General features: G+C 43.9%; 1 protein-coding gene across 4 annotated transcripts in view; it reads left to right on the top strand.

Moving 5' to 3' along the window:
- The window catches only part of DYM (dymeclin), a 389,895-nt gene extending 373,392 nt beyond the window's left edge, over positions 1–16,503 (top strand). For all 4 annotated transcript variants that reach the window (XM_073343514.2, XM_073343512.2, XM_073343513.2 and 1 more), the window contains one exon: positions 13,866–16,503. In XM_073343514.2, the coding sequence (XP_073199615.1) occupies positions 13,866–14,015 (150 nt within the window). In that variant the 3' untranslated portion in view covers positions 14,016–16,503. The remainder of the gene's footprint in view (positions 1–13,865) is intronic.
- The last annotated feature ends 2,283 nt before the right edge of the window (positions 16,504–18,786 follow it).

The raw sequence follows: 18,786 nt of genomic DNA, 5'->3' as shown, positions 1-18,786 counted from the left end.
AGCCATTTGGCTGTTACCTAAGGCTGTAGAGCAGACTCCTTTTATCTGTCTCTCTAAGTGGTCTCCGTGCCACTAGATGGGGCAGAACACCACACCCAGGAGGTGTGTGGGTTACACATAGATGATTTTTTTTTATTTCCTATCTCTGGCAGTATGATCTAGTTGCAATTTGGATTCAGAACAAATCCTGTTGGTATTCCAGGTCTACACCTTTGAGGAGTTTTTCCCCTCTTTACCCAGCCTGATTTGTGCATTTGGGATTCTTGATTTCCTTAAGTCGATTTCTTTGTTTTGAGTTTAGATGTAGCATATTTGAAAGGGAGCACGTTTTAAACATGATCCATTTACCAAAGCCAGAGATGAAAGTCTTAGAAATCACTTTTTTTTAAAGATACAAGATTAGTTTTGAACCACGTAAAAACACAGTAATTTCTAGTCTGTATTACATTATTTGGCTTCCATTTTAATTCCTATTACAGATTCATAGATATTAAGGTCAGAAGGGACCATTATGATCATCTAGTCTGACCTCTTGCACAATGCAGGCCACAGAATCTCACCCACCCACTCCTGCGATAAACCTCTCACCTATGTCTAAGCTATTGAAGTCCTCAAATCATGGTTTAAAGACTTCAAGGAGCAGAGAATCCTCCAGCAAGTGACCCATGCCCCATGCTACAGAGGAAGGCGAAAAACCTCCAGGGCCTCTTCCAATCTGCCCTGGAGGAAAATTCCTTCCCAACCCCAAATATGGCGATCAGCTGAACCCTGAGCATATGGGCAAGATTCACCAGCCAGACACCCAGGAAAGAATTCTCTGTAGTAACTCAGATCCCGCCCCATCTAACATCCCATCCCAGGCCATTGGGCCTATTTACCATGAATATTTAAAGATCAATTAATTGCCAAAATCATGTTATCCCATCATACCATCTCCTCCGTAAACTTACCGAGTTTAATCTTAAAGCCAGATAGGTCTTTTGCCCCCACTGGTTCCCTTGGAAGGCTATTCCAAAACTTCACTCCACCCTACGTCTTGATCAGGGCGGTCTTAAAACACATTTCTACTCAGAAAAGTAAAGTTATGAAAGGACTCTGCTTCCTGTGTATTCTGCAGAACACACAGGTCCTCTGGTTATAAAGTTAACTTCCTGGAATTCACTTAATGTAACTAGAACACATTAAAACACTTGAAGGATGGGAGTGACTTAAGGTGAAATCCTGCTTGGTGACTTCAATAGGGCCAGGGTTTCACCCTTAGGGCAGGTCTACACTTAAAAGACTGTAGCAGATGAAGACAGTACTGTGGCAACAGGAGAGCTTCTCCCATCAGCGTAGTTAATCCACCCATGTCACTTGCAGGTTTAAACTAGTGTAAATGGTATAGTCTCTGTAACTTGAAGAGTTTAAATCATGATTTGAGGACTTCAGTAACTCAGCCAGAGGTTATGGGTATCTATTACAGGAGTAAGGTTCTGTGGCCTGCAACATGCAAGAGGTCAGACTGGATTATCGTGATGGTCCCTTCTGACCTTAAAGTCTACAAGTCTGAGTCTGAGATGCCGTGGCTATGTTGACGGACGAACGGGCACATCTGAGGGCCTGATTCTATAGTCTCACTCAGACACAGCTCTTCCTGACTTTAGTCTGGGTCGTGCCTGAATAAGATTTGCAGGGTTTGTAAACCAGGAGCCATATTTTTGTACTCTTGATCAAGTTACAAATATCAACATCTTGTCTGTATATTTAACAGTAAATCTATGGTTGCTTATGTGATATAAACAGTTCAGATTTATAATCAGAATAGTTTCTCCAAGCACACTGCTTTTTCATGTTGTGAAAAGCTTTACCCAGCTGTATGAGTTTTGAATGAAGAGCAAGAAGTTTGAGCTGTAAACTCATTTACCTTTTCCTTATCACTGACAAAAGTAGCATTTACTCATTACGAAATGTGCATTCTCTGCAAATCTCTAGTTAGGAAGCAATATATGTCCATTTCATGTCAATAAAGGTTATCTCTGTTTGTCCAGTAGGCTCATCTCCATTTGTGCGGTAGGAAAGCTGATGATTTGCAGCGATATATTTTAATGCCAGTGAGAAACAGGTCTAGGGATTATTCTGTTTTTCAGTTTTTAATTCCCCAAATTCAAAAACATCCAAAGGATTTTACTTATCTGTCTGAGTAGTCTATCAGATATTTGCCTAATGATATCACATGCTCCAGCAGAGTCAGAAGCTGGAACCTTTTTATATAATTTTGTCGGTAGTTTGCTTGCTTGTTTATTCAGTGGGTTTAAAATGTCCCCTGACTTGTGTCCCAGGGTTTCAGCCTGGAAAACTTTCCTCAGCGCTGTTACTTATATGTCATGAAGTTATTCATTATCACCTGCAGCACCACCATTGTATTTTCTCCATTACAAGATAAAGACTTCACTTGTATCTTCTGGAAAACCTGTTTTGGACCCAAACAGATCTTGCAATGGCTGGAAATATTTTTCTTCCTCTTTATGACTGTGGTTCTTCTTTTACAATCCACTGATTTCCATTCTTCGGATATTTACACCTCTCTTCCAGGGCTATCATCTTATAACATGTCAACCTTATTCCGACTGTAGCTGCTTCTTCAGCACTTAGCTGAACAGTTGGCCATAGCAGTCATTCGTCATTTGGTCCATTCCTGTGCGGCTGCAGGAAGGATCGTATCAGCGACCTAAACTTATTGAAACATTTTGTCTCTTCAGATTGTAAATTCTTCAGGGCAGGGAGTGTTGTACCTGGATTTGTAAAGGGCTGTGTAAATGTACATGTTTTATTAGAACTAATAGTAAATATGTGTCATAATTACAGTCATTTCACTTAAGATGAGCATGGGTTACCCGGACAATTGAGTTACCCCACAAAAATACCATTTTCCCAAACTAATTTTCTGTACAGGCCATGCTATTGTTTAAACTATATAAAAAATGTAACCCATGCAGCCGTTTTCCATGCCTTCCCTTTTTTCACGCTTCAGGTTCCCTTTTTTTCCTCATTCTCTAGACAGACTTCCCACTTGCAGCTTCCCTCCCTCCCTGATGATCCCCACCCAGCCCACACACAGAGATCCTTGAATAAAATCTACAAATCTTGCTTTGCCTAGTACATTTCCTGTGGCTTCCTCTGTCTCTCACAACACGAGTTTTTCATAGTTGGTATCTATTCTGTAAATCTGAAAAAAATATTCTGAGGCAGACGTGGTGGACACCACACTGACACTTAACTGAACCACGTCAGATAGGCTGTCTGTCAGCAGCAAAAGGAGAAGCGATGCAGATATTGCTGATGGAACCAAAGAGAGAGGAACAGTATGGCCTCCCCAGAAAGAACTGAAGTACCACTTTCAGGGATATCGTCTGGTAGCCTAAAACAGCAGATGAGAAACAGCCTTCCAGAAATGATGGAAAACCAGATACCTCCAAAGCACATAGTCGTCTTATACATTCCAGGGAATGGGTACAAAGTACAGCTGTTGCAACACTTTGATTGGTCAGCTATTAGTTTGGCATAAATTGAGACTGTTGGGATAAAGTCTGGGAAAAGAGCTCCTAGGTTTTTCTGGGCTGTTTAGCTGGTCTTCTTGTGCAGATGACATCTTTAACACCTTGTATATTGGCATATTTGTGGGGGACTGACATGCTGTAAGAATAGATAAGCCTCATTATGTCATTCCAGTACATTAAGTAGCCATGTAAGGATAAATTTTCATTGTAATGCATATAACATTAGCAGTAAGGCTTCACTATCATGCTGAATCTTTAGCTAATTCTTTTTGCTAACTTTGATGAATTGCTAATGCAGAGTCTGATCACACAGCTGCTCCCCACACAGCACTCCTATTAGCAGAGGCAGTATCAAGCCCGTAATTTGACAATATGCCACAGGGCTGCTAAATGAGACTAATGGTACAATTTTCAAAAGCACCTATGTCCCATATTCAAACTGATTTAAGAGTTTCAGTCTCCCTGAAAGTCAACAGGAGTTTGGCTGTTAAGTGCCTAAGTCTCTTTTTAAAATGGGACTTAGTTTAATGTTTTCAAAAGCACCTAAATGACTTAGGAGCCTGCATGTCTTGCAGTTGCTTTCTAGAAACAATATACATATACAATATTTGAGAAAAAGAAGTGTCTCTAATGTCATATAGGTAACCCCATATTTTCATACTTTGCCCTTCCCCTGTTACTGCCCCAGTCCATGTGACTGGGCCAGCTTTTCATCCAAAGCAATACCTAGGCTATTATGAGACCACCTATACCAATTTACTCAGTCGTAGACCAGTTCTATCTGCCATTGCTTACGTTTTGTTTCTAAATGGAGATCATCCACTGACATGACATTGAGCCCTAAATCATAACTTTATTTTTTTTTAAATGTACTGAGGAGGTATTGAATTTTAATAAGCATTAGCCCCTCTGGAGCTATGCTGGGGTAGTCGGCTACTCGTGATACTATCCTTCACATCTTTAGGTGCAGGAGGAAAAATGTTGTTGAACTTTTGCGGTAGCAAAGTTATTGCAGTTTATTTCTACATCTGTTCATTGGACTTCCTGTGGTTTTTCATCGAGTCGTATGATAGACAGCTCAGACAGTCTGTAGCTCCTGCTCTGTCTAGTTATACCGCTGCTCCAACCACTAAATCTGACTTCTGCTTTTTCTAGCAGAAGAAAGCGAGATAGGCCACTGTGGTAGGTTGATTCATCTGAGCTGATAAATTTGCTGTCTGGATCGAAGGCTGCAGTTAAAATCCTAGCATTACCCCAGCCTTTAAAATTCAAAGCAACTGAATGTCTTTAGGATTGTTTCTGTTTTAAACTAGCTTGGCTTTATTGGATTGTCTTTGCTTAATGAGGTAGTGGCTGCCTACAAATGCATAGAATGCCCAGACCTGTTTAGGTCAGGACAGTAAGTTCAAAGACTAATTGCAAAAGGGCAGGTGAATAATAATTTGTGTGCATTCTACATGCTTTCTCTTAGTTGAAGGGTGTAGCTGTTAGCCAGCTGAGAGAAAGCGCAAGTGAATAGAGCTAGGGAGAAAGAACTAGGTGCTGATTTGTCCCTGGACGAGATTTTCAAAAGTTATTAGTGATTTTGAATGCACAGCTTGAAGTGTCCTAGGCTCGGCCTCTGATTTTCAGAAAGCACTGAGGACCCAACCTCTGAAAATCCAGGCCCTTTGAAGTAATTCATCTTCGGTATCCAGAAACTGAACCATGCAAAATCAATAGCCATTTCTGAGAAATCTTGGCCTCCGTGTTTGTTTTTCCAGTATTCAGCCAGATTAAACGGAACACAAAAGAAAAAAGATTAACTCCTTCACACCATGAAAGATTCTAGAGTGACACTGCACACCCTGGGCATTCACCCATCTCTTCCCAGGAGACAACTATACCAACCCTACCAAAGACCACGCACACAACAGTATTATCGGCCTCAACCCAAACCATACCACATAACTAGGAAATCACGCTAGACCCCCTAAGCGCAGACAAAATCAAGCTCAAGCAACCACCTCCCACCCATTGGGGAATAAACAACAATTTTGAAACGTTGGTTGAGGGTCTGCATGACCACTCCTTGATTCCACCACCTACTTGCCCATTTGGCCACCGCCTCCAGAGTTTCCAACATGCCTGGCAGCGGATTACACAGGACCGCTGGGTACTCGAAATAGTTCAGTCCGGTTACTCTATCCCATTTATATCCTACCCTCCTACCCTTCTCCCTACCGCTTCCCTCTTCAGGGACCCCTTTCACAAACACTTACTTCGCGCAGAAGTGGTGCACCTTCTTCGAGGTGCAGTGAAACCTGTGCCGACACAACATCAAGGGAAAGGATTCTACTCCCATTACTTTCTGACCCAGAAAAAGACCGGGGGATGGAGACCTATACTAGACCTATGCCGACTGAACAAATTGGTGAGAATACAAAAATTCAAGATGGTCACACTGGGCACAATAATTCCTTCACTGGATCAAGGAGGCTGATTCACAGCCCTCAACCTACAGGACGCTTATTTTCATATATCAATTCATCCAGCTCACAGACACTTCCTACGATTCACAATCGGTCACAACCATTTTCAATACAGAGTTCTTCCTTTCGGACTCTCCACAGCACTGAGAGTCTTTTTCAAGACTCTTTGTTCCTGTAGAACCCGGTGTGGCTAGAACATTAGACTGGAAGAGTTTGCAACAAAAACAGTATGCTGCTTTCTGGGTTTTTGAGTACATAAGCCATGGCCTCTCCACTTTGTCACCATTGGGGATTTCAAGCCAGTAATGTGTTGGATGGAAACTTCTATTTTCATTGTCTTTGGGGAACATGAAGTTTTTCACTTGCTGTGGCCCATGCAGTACAAGGAAGTCCCTCAGACTACTACTCAAGTGGGTCCACAGTCCTGGATCATCTAGACGTAGGGAACTAAACTCAGCAGCAGCTGTTTCTTGCGCCTCCACCACACTCTTCTCTGATCTACACTTTTCTTCAGGAATGTGCATGGTTACATCCATTTGAGATGGAGATATGGATGTAGCTGCCAGGTCACCTATACTCTGATTAACTGGAAGATCAGGCATCTCCTCACCACTCACATCCTCCCTGGGGCCAGAAGGCTCACCGTGAACATTTGTGTCTATGTATCTCAGGAGAGCTCCTTCCTGTTTAGGTAGAAAAGCTTCCTTTGCTTTCTTTTTCTGAATGCTGCCCCAGAGGGGCGTTTTCTTCTTTCACTCATGACTGCTGCTCTGTGCCAGCTATAGTGGCTCTCAACACTCAGTTGAAGGGGACAATAAGCAGGCTGGTAACAGGGCCTGAGTGAGGGAAGATACCAGCGTCTTAAGGGCCTAACTGGCTCCTACTACTTCAGTTGACTGCCTGTTCTCAGGTGGGTTCACGGAAGCAGCAGGAATCAGGAAGCTCCCTGAGAAGCTGGTGTTAATCAGTCCAGGCTCCTGGGGGTGCTAGAGAGGTACATAAGAGGATCCTCCTCCTCTCTCTCTCCCTGCAGCTCCTGCTGCTTTATGTTATTCCATCTCACCTTTTCTCCTGCCTGCCTGTTATGTCTCTTGTGCCCTCCTTCCTCCAGCACAGCACTCCACCCTCTCTGTGCATCTAGAGCAGAGAGAATACAGATGCACGAGCAGCAGACACAATTTTCTACACACTGGGTCCTAGTGGTGCCCCCCACAGTCTGGCACCTGAGGCAACTGCCTCAGTTCACCTCATGGTAAGGCCAGCCCTGTGGAGGGGCCACCATTAGGAACAAGATGGCTCAGTCTCCACACACATTCACTTCTTGGCCTCTTTGTTGAAATTGCCAGAAAGGGTGTCAGTTCCGATAGCCTTTTATGCATGATGTGGATACCTTTTCACATTAGGCCACCAATTAGTTTGACACAGTCCACTAAACGGCCATTGATAATTATACTTCCCTTACGGAGGCGGGATTTGAATTAGTCAGCTAGAAGTGAAAAGCTCCATATCTCATCATCAGCCCAGTGAGCCATCCAGTGTCTACTGCTTAGGTATTTAATCAAAGTCTGGTCATATCTGTCATTACTTGTACTCATTTTGTGAAGACATAACGGAAATTGCATGCCGTAACTACAAACCATAGAGACGCTGACATAAAACATAGATATCTAAAATCTCATTATTGACATCTAAATTTTCAAGCCAAACCTGAAAAATTTTCAGGAAAAAAAGTTCAGCATGACAATGAGACAAATTTGATTGCAATGGGTTATAATTTCTAATCCTTAAATTGATTATTTAATTGCTACCGTAGTCACAGTTAATGACAGCACTGATCAGTCTGAAGAAAGTCTTGATGAGAAAATCAACAAAAAACAGCTATTGGCAGAAAAATTTAACACCATCAGGAATATTCTACACTTTCCTTTCAACTGAGAGTAAGTGGTATAGGGAGAGCTGAACATCTCAGGCACTGCTGTTGATAGTTCTTAAGCCATGACTTGTGGGGGAGGAATATATATATATAATATATATAGTTTTGTTTACCTCAGTAGCAGCATTTATTATAATTTATGTTTTATCCTTTCATTTCAAAGGATCCAAAACCACTTTAATAACATACATTCTCAACCCTGAAGCACAACCACCTCTGGCATGGCAGGTGGCAGCTATTTAAGGACTTGTCTACACTAGGAAATTTAATCATGCTTTAAATATGAGTTTTAAGCATTGAGCTAGCTGGTGCAAAACTGAACATGGTTTGGCCTTGTCTACACTGACCACAAAATCAGGAAATAATTAGGGGGAATGCAGAGGATCAGCAGGATGGAAATTTGGAGGAAGGTAATTCTTAGGATGAGAGGTCAACATACCAGAAGTATCCTCGAGATACCAGGATGCCAGGGGTAAGGTAGATGAGAAAGACTTGAGATTTTGGATGCCAAGAAGGAAGGCAACACGGGATTTAGTGAAAAGTGTGGGGTGCTAATGGGCAAGAGATTTTTAAGGGGGTTGTAGGTCATGCAGGAGTCCAGTAGGTTTTGGGAGTGGGTGGGGAAGGAGTGACACTTCAGGGAACTGAGGATGGCATGAAAATTGGGGATACCAATGGAGTGTGAAGGGATTCCCAGGGAATCCTGAGGGTAGAAAGGAAAAGAGAAGTGCCTGGAAGACTGTAGGAATGAGGAGGAATGGGGGATGCCAGTAGTTGAAGGGAAACCTAGGGGAGCATCAAGGGAGGATGAAGAGGGGATGTGAGGCAGATGCCCGGTTACTGTGAAGTTCACCAGGACAGCTCAGGGAGTGTTATCTATGGGAAGACATGAAAATATGCACAGCAGAGTTCTAAGCAAGGAGAGTGTGGGTTGGGGATGATGGATGAAAAACAGGGCATTTGGAATTAAGGAGGGAGAGAGTGAAGTGAGAGAGGAAACACTGGGAAGGAGAAGTCTGGAATGCTTGGCAGAAGGAAGGAGCAAATGTTGGGTAAGCACAGACTGGAAGGATGTGGTAAGCAGGAGAGATTTCTGGGGCATAGTGATGGCATTGAGAGTAGATAATGAGTGGAGGAAATAGGAGGGAGACGGGAGAGAAGAGGATGAGAGATGAAAAGATTTGGGAAGGGGAACAGACTGGGAGGAGGAGATGAGATTGGGGAGATTTAAGAGAAGGGAGGAGATTGTTGGGGAGAAGAGGTGGAGGGAATAAGATTGGTTTGAGGCTGTGAGAGGGCTTTGAAGAGGAAGCTGCTCTGCCACAGACTTCCTGAGTGAGCAAGTCACATAGGCCATGTCTACACTACAAAATTATGTTGACCTGTGTGATGTCGGCATATAACTATCGCAGTTATTATATCGCTTGTGTGTGTGCTCCTTGTGTTGGCAGTGTGCATCCACCAGGAGCACTTGTATCAACACAGAGTGCAGTGCACCGTGGGTAAGTATCCCACTGTGCAACTCGCCACCGTCCAGCTCAGAGTGTTTTGGGAAGTTTTTGCAATGCCTCAAGGGAGTGAAACAAGTCGTTCAGGGGTGACTGGGAGCAAGCGTTCAACTTTACATAAGGCAGTGTTCTCCATCCCATAATTTCATCTGAGTCCTGTAGTATTTCACACCTCTTTTCAAAATCCCTGCAAAATCGCATGTCCCTTCTCACTGTCTGCCATCTATGACAGAAGCATAGAGCCCGCACAGGTCTGCACTATTGTCATGGGCGTCACAAGCACTCGGTGCCTGATTCCGCAGCGTTTGCAGAGCTGCAAGAGGAGCTGCAGGGAACGTGACAATTCCTTGGAGGCTAGATTGCTGTGGGACATAGGAAGAAACAGCGAGAAGCGGAGCGACGTGGCTGGGAGCTGGTAGAGTGGAGCAGGCTGGGCCAGGTTGCTCCGCTTCCCACCGCTGCCGATGAGTGTGGGGTCGCTGGGAGAAGAGGTGGAATGGGGGCGGGCCGGGGCAGAGCAGGGAGGAAGGGTAAGAGGTGGGGCAGAGGGTGTTGTCCGGGGCCCCACACCCCACTAGGGATGGCCCTGCCTCTTGCAGTGGGTGCAGCCCGTGTGGGGGAGTGGCCGAGGGATAGGGCTGGTCACCGGGGCTGGTGCTGCCGCGTATGCTTCAAGCTAAGGCCAGACTAGTTTGTGGCTTGTTGGATTCACAGTATAGGAAGGTACTGCTTGCATCAAACTACTATATTACATTCACAGTGATGACAACACAGGGAAATATCTGAAATAATAATTTCCATGTTTTTGTTGCTCCCTAGAGCACAAACAAATAAGATGAATAAATGTAAATAAACCTGAAAGCCAAGGGGCCAAGAAAACTCCATTCTGTAGTGAGAAATTCCGATGGGAAGAGTCTTTTGGGCCAACACGAGGAAGCACTGACAGTCTGAGCTAGAGAGAGGTGATAAGGTATCCCTTCATTATTAATGGGCAGAGGCTTCTAAGCTATTGTCATCCTTGTTCTAATCATGTTGCACCATGGCAGTTTATTCTTAGCCTTAGCCACATTCTTATAAATAATGAAATGAGCCATGTTTTATCTTACCCCAATGATTACTGTAATGTGGCTTTTATCTGCATCCCTGCCAGACTGTTGACAGAGGCAACGTTTAGAAGTAGATAAGCAGATTTGGTGCCCCAAATTTCATGGTGCCCTACGCAGCTGCATATGCCTAAGGACGGCCCTGCCTGTTGTAGCCCTTCTCCTACATCCCCCAAGCAATCTGCTCATAGATGTCCATGTTTCTATGGCTGAATCAGAGCTGTGTCTTCTCCCCACAGGCCCAGGAGATCCAATACGTCCTGTCTACTCCAGGCAGCAGCGAGTCTGGAGCACATAGCCAGCAGGGTCAGCTGGGCAGTTGCACTCAACAGTGGAGAGAGCTGCTAGGTGTGCTTGTCAAACTGGGCAACCAGGAAAAGGAATTCCAAAAATGCACGGAGTTTTAAAGGGGAGGGGCAGCTTCCTGTGTACCTGACCCCTGGGCAGTGGAGTTCACAAAAATACCAGAGCAGTCCGTGTGGGACGTTATAGGACACCTCTTGCCGGCCAGTGATAGTCAACATATATAACAGCAGTGTCCACTCTGTTGCTACATCGACCTAATTACATCAACCCTGACTCTACACACTCGGGGACATGGTGTTATTAAGTCGGTGTAGCAGGGCACTTACATCAGTGTGCTTGAAATTTAAGTGTAGAAACATCCACAGCTAGGTTGACGTAAGCTGCCTTGCGTTGACCTAACCATATAGTGTGACCAGGCCTTAGTCTCTCTGTGGCTCGATTCCCCATCTGTAAAATAGGGATAATAATCCTGTCCAACTAACGGGTATTGGGGAGAAAAATATACCAAAGACTGTGGGGCTCTCAGATACTCAGTAATGGGGGCCGTATAAGTACCGAAGATACCTCTGTCTTAGGGCGTATCTATACTAGGATCAGAACCAAACGAGTTAGAACTGCGTTTAGGATTGTAGCTCTCTCCATCCTGATCCCACTGTGAGCAGAGCCATCGTGTGCCAGTCTAGAAGAGGGAGTCAGCACATACTGACAAAGAGCAGCGCACAGCAAGGTGTGCTTGGCATTGCTTTGAATGTACTAAACCCGACACCTTATACAAGCCCAAGAGCATGGCTGTTCGCTTTTCTGTCCATCTACAAAATGTTCCTAATACAACACGCTTCAAGCTAAGGCCAGACTAGTTTGTGGCTTGTTGGATTCACAGTATAGGAAGCTACTGCTTGCATCGAACTACTATATTACATTCACAGTGATGACAACACAGGGAAATATCTGAAATAATAATTTCCATGTTTTTGTTGCTCCCTAGAGCACAAACAAACAAGATGAATAAATGTAAATAAACCTGAAAGCCAAGGGGCCAAGAAAACTCCATTCTGTAGAGAGAAATTCCGATGGGAAGAGTCTTTTGGGCCAACACGAGGAAGCACTGACAGTCTGAGCTAGAGAAAGGTGATAAGGTATCCCTTCATTATTAATGGGCAGAGGCTTCTAAGCCATTGTCATCCTTGTTCTAATCATGTTGCACCATGGCAGTTTATTCTTAGCCTTAGCCACATCCTTATAAACAATTAAATGAGCCATGTTTTATCTTACTTACCCCAATGATTACTGTAATGTGGCTTTTCTCTGTATCCCTGCCAGGCTGTTGACACAGGCAACATTTAGAAGTAGATAAAATGAATAAATTGCACAATATAAAAATAGGTCCATCTCTTCCCCCCAAAAAAAAAAAAGTGCTTATTGATAGTCAACTAATAGGTGCCTTGTTAGGAACTGTCTATGCTGGCTTTCTGGTGGGCTGACTTTCTGTCCTGTACATTACACTAGAGGAGGGAAGAGAGAAAAGAGACTGGAGACTGTGGACACAGGCTAACTGGGGACGGGCTGCATGGCACATCCATGCTATGTTAATTCTGGAAAGTGTTTTACTCGCAGATGGTACAGCAGAGCACCAGACATTGTGGAAATGATTGTGTGCAGTGTAGTTGTAGCTATGTCAGTCCCAGAATATGAGAGAGACAAGGTGGGTGAGGTAATATCTTTTATTGGATCAACTTCTGTTGGTGAGAGAGACAAGCTTTCCAGCCACACCCAGCTCTTCTTAAAGTTTAGGAAAGGTACTCTCAGCATCACAGCTAAATGCAAGATGGTAACGGGCCACTCTACCTTGAATGGTCCCTTAGAATGCGTCCTAACTACTTATGCTAAACAATCTGTTCCACCTTGCAGTTACTGTGACTCTGAGTACCTTTCCCAGACCTGAAGAAGAGCTGTGTGTGGCTCAAAAGCTTTCTCTCTCACCAGCTGAAGTTAGTCCAATAAGAGATATTACCTCACCTACCTTGTTTCTCTAATTGTGGAAATGATACAGTTTGGCCAGTAATTTGGGGGAGAAGGAGTTATCTGTGTGTGAGGATAACAGGGTAATAAGGCTCTCAGATGGGAATAGTGTGAGAACTTAAATAGAATGGAATACATATTTAATGCATTTCATCTGAAGGGCTCAAATGGCTTTTCAAGCAATTTAATTAGGCCTCACAGCAGCCCTGTGAGATGGATTAGTACTATTCTCTCTTTAAAGATGGGGAAACTGAGGCACGGGAAATTAATGACTTGCCCAAAGCCACAAAGTGAGTTATTGGGAAAGCTAGGAATAATATACAGGAGTCCAGGCACCCAGCTGCCCTAATCTAACCACACTTCTTTCCTCAGACCACACTTCCTGGAAGGAGAGCACTAGCTTCTATACTGGAGACATCTGTGTATAGAACAATCTTTAAAAATTGGAGAAATAAGTCAATTTATCATAACATTCCTGAAAACAAATCATAAAGTATCATACAGGTTCCTAGGGCCTGTCAAAATGAGTCTCTTCTCAAGGACCTATGGACCATAATAGCATAATTCATTTTTATATTGACTGAAATAGCCAGGTCTGCATGTGCATGGACAGCAGTGTTGACCTGGGGCTTCTATATCTTACGGTTTTCCTTTTCGCAACTTTTTATGTTTGTAAGGTTCCATCTGCTTAGCGTTAGTTAATGGCCCATCTCGTGTGTGACTCCTGGAGATCTACTGAAGCAGCCAGAGCGAGGTGTGTAACCAACAGCAAAGGGCTAAATATAGCACGTGTCAATATAGCATACATTTAAAAGAGAAAACTCTGCTGGTCTTTTAACCTCCTTGTTAAGTGTATTTTCCTTTCAGGTCTGACGGTTCAGTTCCCTTACAGCTCTTTTTATCACCACTTACTTGAGCTCTTACGCAGTCTACAGGTTTACGAATTGATGCAAACCCTCACTCAACAGACTTTTTTCTTGTTGTAGAAATTCCCAGAACTGAAGTTTAAGTATGTGGAGGAGGAGCAGCCTGAAGAGTTCTTCATCCCCTATGTCTGGTCCCTGGTGTACAATTCTGCTGTGGCCCTGTACTGGAACCCACAGGACATCCAGCTTTTTACTATGGACTCTGGCTGAGGGAGAAGAAGCCAAACAGCAGAGCCAGCTCTGCTCTGTCTTATTACAAGCAAAGAAACTCGAAACTGCGTGTGAATATGTGACCCCTCCCAGCTTGCGTCCTCTAAACCTGAAGCTTAGTGAGAATAAAGCTTGCTACTATTGTACAGTGCGACTTTGACATTTTGGTACCAGACTGCAGGAGACACACTGGAAGCAGATTGTGGTGTGGGAGAGAAACTGACAAGCTTGGTTGCAAACTTTTATTTCTATTTCGTAAAACCTAGAGCTTCTCCAATGAAAATGAGACCTTAGACATGCAGTGTGATGTTACCACCACCAAGAAAACTGATAGCTTTTACAACTAAAATGGGGGAATGGGAAAATCAAGGGTGTTAGTTGATTTGGAAGTGGCATTTATGTTTTTATTACCTTTGACTTCTTTGAGTCAAAGTCTTTGAACACTATCGTTTTCTACAATGGACTGTTCATCTCACCAGTACCACGTCTCCTCTCATGGCCATTTATTTTGGTGACATTGTAATGTCTACAGTCTCTAAAATATCCATATTAATGTCATCTGCTTGAACTAGGCTGCATTTTAATCAAATGAGGTTTCTAGACAGAGAGAATACTGTGCTGTGTGGGGGGTGGTTTTCAACTGGGAGATTTTTCTTTTGAAGAGCTATCAAAACACTTTTGATGGTTAATACTCTTTATGGGGCTTGAATCACTAGCTTCCAAAGGAAAGTCCCTCGCAGACTCACATTATGGTACTTCTGTACAAAAGATTTTCCTGGAAATTGACCACATAAACAAATCTCCAGAGAAGAGTGTTCGAGTTTGTAAAAGTAGAGCTATGTCACGTAAACAGTTTGTGCACTTTCAGCAGTGTCTGATGGGAATCCCTAGTGAAGCTTTATGTTAAAAATCCCCTTTTTGCTGCTAAAGGGATTATAGCAGAGGTGTGGTTTTAACAGAATGTGGAACACTTTAAAATGAATGTTTTAAAGTATTCTTTCCTGGTGTACCTAGCTTAGTGAAAATAATTAAAATACTCTCTCCGCAGGTAGAAAACTGAAAGAAATAGGTTGACATTATTTTAACAGAATGTCTTCTCCCCCCCTCCCCCACCCACATGTCAAGGATCTGTTTGTCTCTGGGACAAGCTCCTGACAGTGTTCACTTCCACGTGCTCACAGAAACTCCTGCTACACCTTGGGCTGCTTTGTGGAAGTCTCTGTCACTAAATCAAGTGTACTGCATGCCAAAATATAAAGATAAGGGAGTTCGTGCTTACACATATATGGCAAATCCCTTAATTCACTGCCTGACCCCGCATGTTCTGTTTATAGACTCAGAGGATAGTGCACATTCGCTTTCTCACACAATCCTCTGAATGGCTTTAAACAGACTTTCCTGTGCTCATTTTCTTTTGCTGAAGAAGCTGGAATTGTACCTTTTTTTTTTTTAACCTGCTTGTTTGGAAGCAAAGTCCTTTTGGACAAATGGAACTGCTGGGTTTTCAAAAAACTCCTTTCCCTATTTAATTAAAACCGTAAGTACAAAGAGCTGTGCACAGCATAAGCATTCCTAGTGCTTTCAAGTAGAGGTCATTTTGGGAAGAGGCAACATGAAGACAGGAGCTGCGACTCTTCTGAGTGTAAAATATGGGAAACAATTGAACTGTGACTGAAGATATGGGTATGTTTGTGCTACATTTTGGGGTTGTTTGGTTTTTTACCTCTCTGAACAAAAGTCAAAGGGGAATGAATGGCTTTTGTGTTTGCTGTAGTGATTTGTAATTTTACCTTTAAATAAAGGACTAGAGTGTTTGTGAGCCGGGAGAGCTGCACGGCCTTTAGAATGGTCATTCTAACAGTGCACTTTGAAGTGTGGATTCTGAGACTAACTGGCTGGTTCAGTTCTTCAAGTCACTTAACCGCACTGAGAGTCTGATCCTGGCAAGTAAAGAGCATCCTCCACCCCCATTGATTTCAGGGTAGCTGGGGACATCGAGGACCTCCTGGTTATTGGCTGGTGTGTCAACTTTGAGAAAATCTGATTTTCTTTAAAAGAACTTTATATAAGCACAGGGGTGTATAAAGCAGCAATCTGATATAGGTAGGTCAAACAAGACTACTGAATTGATGAAGGAGTCACGTAATAATTTCAGTTTGTCCTCTTAATGACATTGCACTAATGTAAACAAGAAGCATGCTTGTTCCAGTGCAATACTTTTCTTGTGCAGTTAATTAAAATGCAGTGCATATGAAGCCAGCAGGTTTGTAACAGCGGGAGCCAGAATCCAAAGTTGAAGCAGTAGGATGAAATCCATCCTAGTATGATTAATTCTTTCAAGTTTCCGAGCATTATACAGGTATACAAATGTCTTGGAGTCTGCAGTCTGACGCGTTCACAAATACTCTATTTTCCTTCAGATCTGTAAAGTACCACCTGAGGGATCCTTTTCATTATTTTTGTGTGAAAGATTTATTATGTAGTAATAAAAAAAAAAAAAAAAAAACCACAGACTGTTGTATTTGTTTTGCATAGTAATTACTTACTGCACATAACACTTGGCCCCAGAGGGTTTGGGTTTTCTTTTTAGACTTAACATGCATGCAGTTTTATAACGTTATCAGTGGTTTCCAATACAGAGAACTAGAGTTAATTTTACTAAATAAGAGATCATTTAAATCCTGCATTTAATATGAGGAATTAAATTGTGTTTATTCTTTCCTGTTGCTCCTGGACACACAATTTCAGTAGATGACCTCTCCCCCACCTTGCTGTCTTCTTACCAGAATCTCAAGCCATATCTATACTAAAGAGCTAAGTTTTGTCAACTATCATAAGTTGCATTAATAACATCGGTAGAGCATGTCCACACAACACGCCTTGTGTCGGCTGAGCACGTCCACAGTCGTGGCTCTTGCATCGACAGAGAGAGCGTTGCATCGTGGGTAGCTATCTCGCTGTGCGACTGGTCACCCTTTGCCTCTGGGAACGGTGGGGTTGCCGTCAAGGATGGCGTGCTGCTCCTTATAGAAGTGGCATGTCTTCAGCACTGCGTCAGAGTGACCGTTGGCCTCCCTTGGCTTCTGGTACGCCTGCCTCAGCTCCTTGACTTTGGCATCACACTGCTGCGTGTCCCTTTCATGCTCATTCTCCTGCATGCCACGAGCGATCAGCCCACAGGTCTGGAAGTTCCTACGGCTGGTGTGAAGCTGTGGTTGCACAGCGTCCTCTCCCCGTATAGTTATGCTATTGCTGGACCGGTACTTTTCAGACACTGTCTTAGGTTGGTACGGTTTCATTGCAAATGAATTCTTTCAAGTATCATGCTTAAAAGTGGAAGGTACTGTAACCACCCACGCACTGTACATTCACTTATAAGCTCTCAGATAAATGAATTATGTTATTGTCCCTGAATCGCTCCAAGTCACAAATCAAATACACTCCAGAATAGCCAAGCTGGGACAATTTGAATGAAAGATTTAAAGAGAGAGATTTTAAATGCTGCTGAAACACTGCATTAATCCTTCATCATCACTTTAAAAACTGCCTTAAAATTAATCTGGAATGAATGAGACTTGGCAAGGCTGGTGAAATGTTCAGCTGTACATGAAGTTTTCACTGAACGGCTTGGCAAACTCAATGGCAGACTTCAATCTTTCTTAAGTTAATATTTGTGCTGTTGAAAGGTGCCAGATTTGACAGCACTGGGGAAAATGGGAGTCCTCTGTTTCAGTGGGTTTCAAACTTTTTTTGTGGTGACCCAGTTGAAGAAAACTGTTGATGCTTGCGACCCAACGGAGCTGGGAATGAGGGAGTTGGGGTGTGGGAGGGGCTCAGGGCTGGGACAGAGGGTTGGAGTGCGGGGGTGAGGGCTGCAGGGTGGGCCCAGGAATGGGTTCAGGATGTGGCAGGGGACTAAGGGCTGGGGCAGGGGGTTGGGGTGCGGGAGGGGGTCAGGGCTCTGGGCTGGGGATGCAGTCTCTGGGGGGACCAGGGATGAGGGCTTTGGGGTGAAGGAGGTGGCTCTGGGTTTGGGGGCGCTCAGGGCTGGGGCAGGAGGTTGGGGTGCGGGAGGGGGTCAGGGCTCTGGGCTGGGAGTGCTGGCTCTGGGGTGGGGCCGGGGATGAGGACAGCACTCGGGGCAGGGACAATACGCTGAGCCTCGTGGCCCGCTGCCTCGGAGCTGGACCTGCTGCTGGCCGCTTCTGGGGCGCAGCACGGTGTCAGAACAGGTAGGAACTAGCCTGTCTTAGCCGGGCAGCACTTGTGTCGGGACTTTTAACAGCCCAGTCGGTGGTGCTGACCAGAGCCACCACAACCCAGTACCTTACATCTGGGTCACGACCCACAGTTTGAAAACCACTGCTCTATTTAGTCAGAGAGCAGCTTTAAACTGAGCAACAGCAGAACAAGATTGACTACATGTAGAATATTCAAGTGTGATTGTCTAAACCCCCTCTGAGGACTCTATGAAATGCTCATGGTCCCCACTACTAGGCTACAGCTCCACCCTACAAAGATCTCCACTAGCAATGAGAGGATAGTTCAATCTCCTACCATGCCCAGTAATCTCTTGGCTTATTTAACGCTACTTGCCAGCAAGGCTGCTACAGATCTATGATGAGGATGCTGATCCGCTTTGACCTGGACCAAGACCACCAACTCATGGCACCAAAGAGTAGTTAGATGATGCTCATTCACTACCAACCTGGGTTGGATTCAAACTAGGGACCTAATAATAGCAAATGATCTTATCAGTTAGTGCTTTTCA

Source organism: Lepidochelys kempii, chromosome 5 (genome assembly GCF_965140285.1).
Source record: "Lepidochelys kempii isolate rLepKem1 chromosome 5, rLepKem1.hap1, whole genome shotgun sequence".
Classification (NCBI taxonomy): Eukaryota; Metazoa; Chordata; order Testudines; family Cheloniidae; genus Lepidochelys; species Lepidochelys kempii.
The sequence above is the reverse complement of the archived record's forward strand: the minus strand, read 5'-3'. Positions and strand labels throughout refer to the sequence as shown.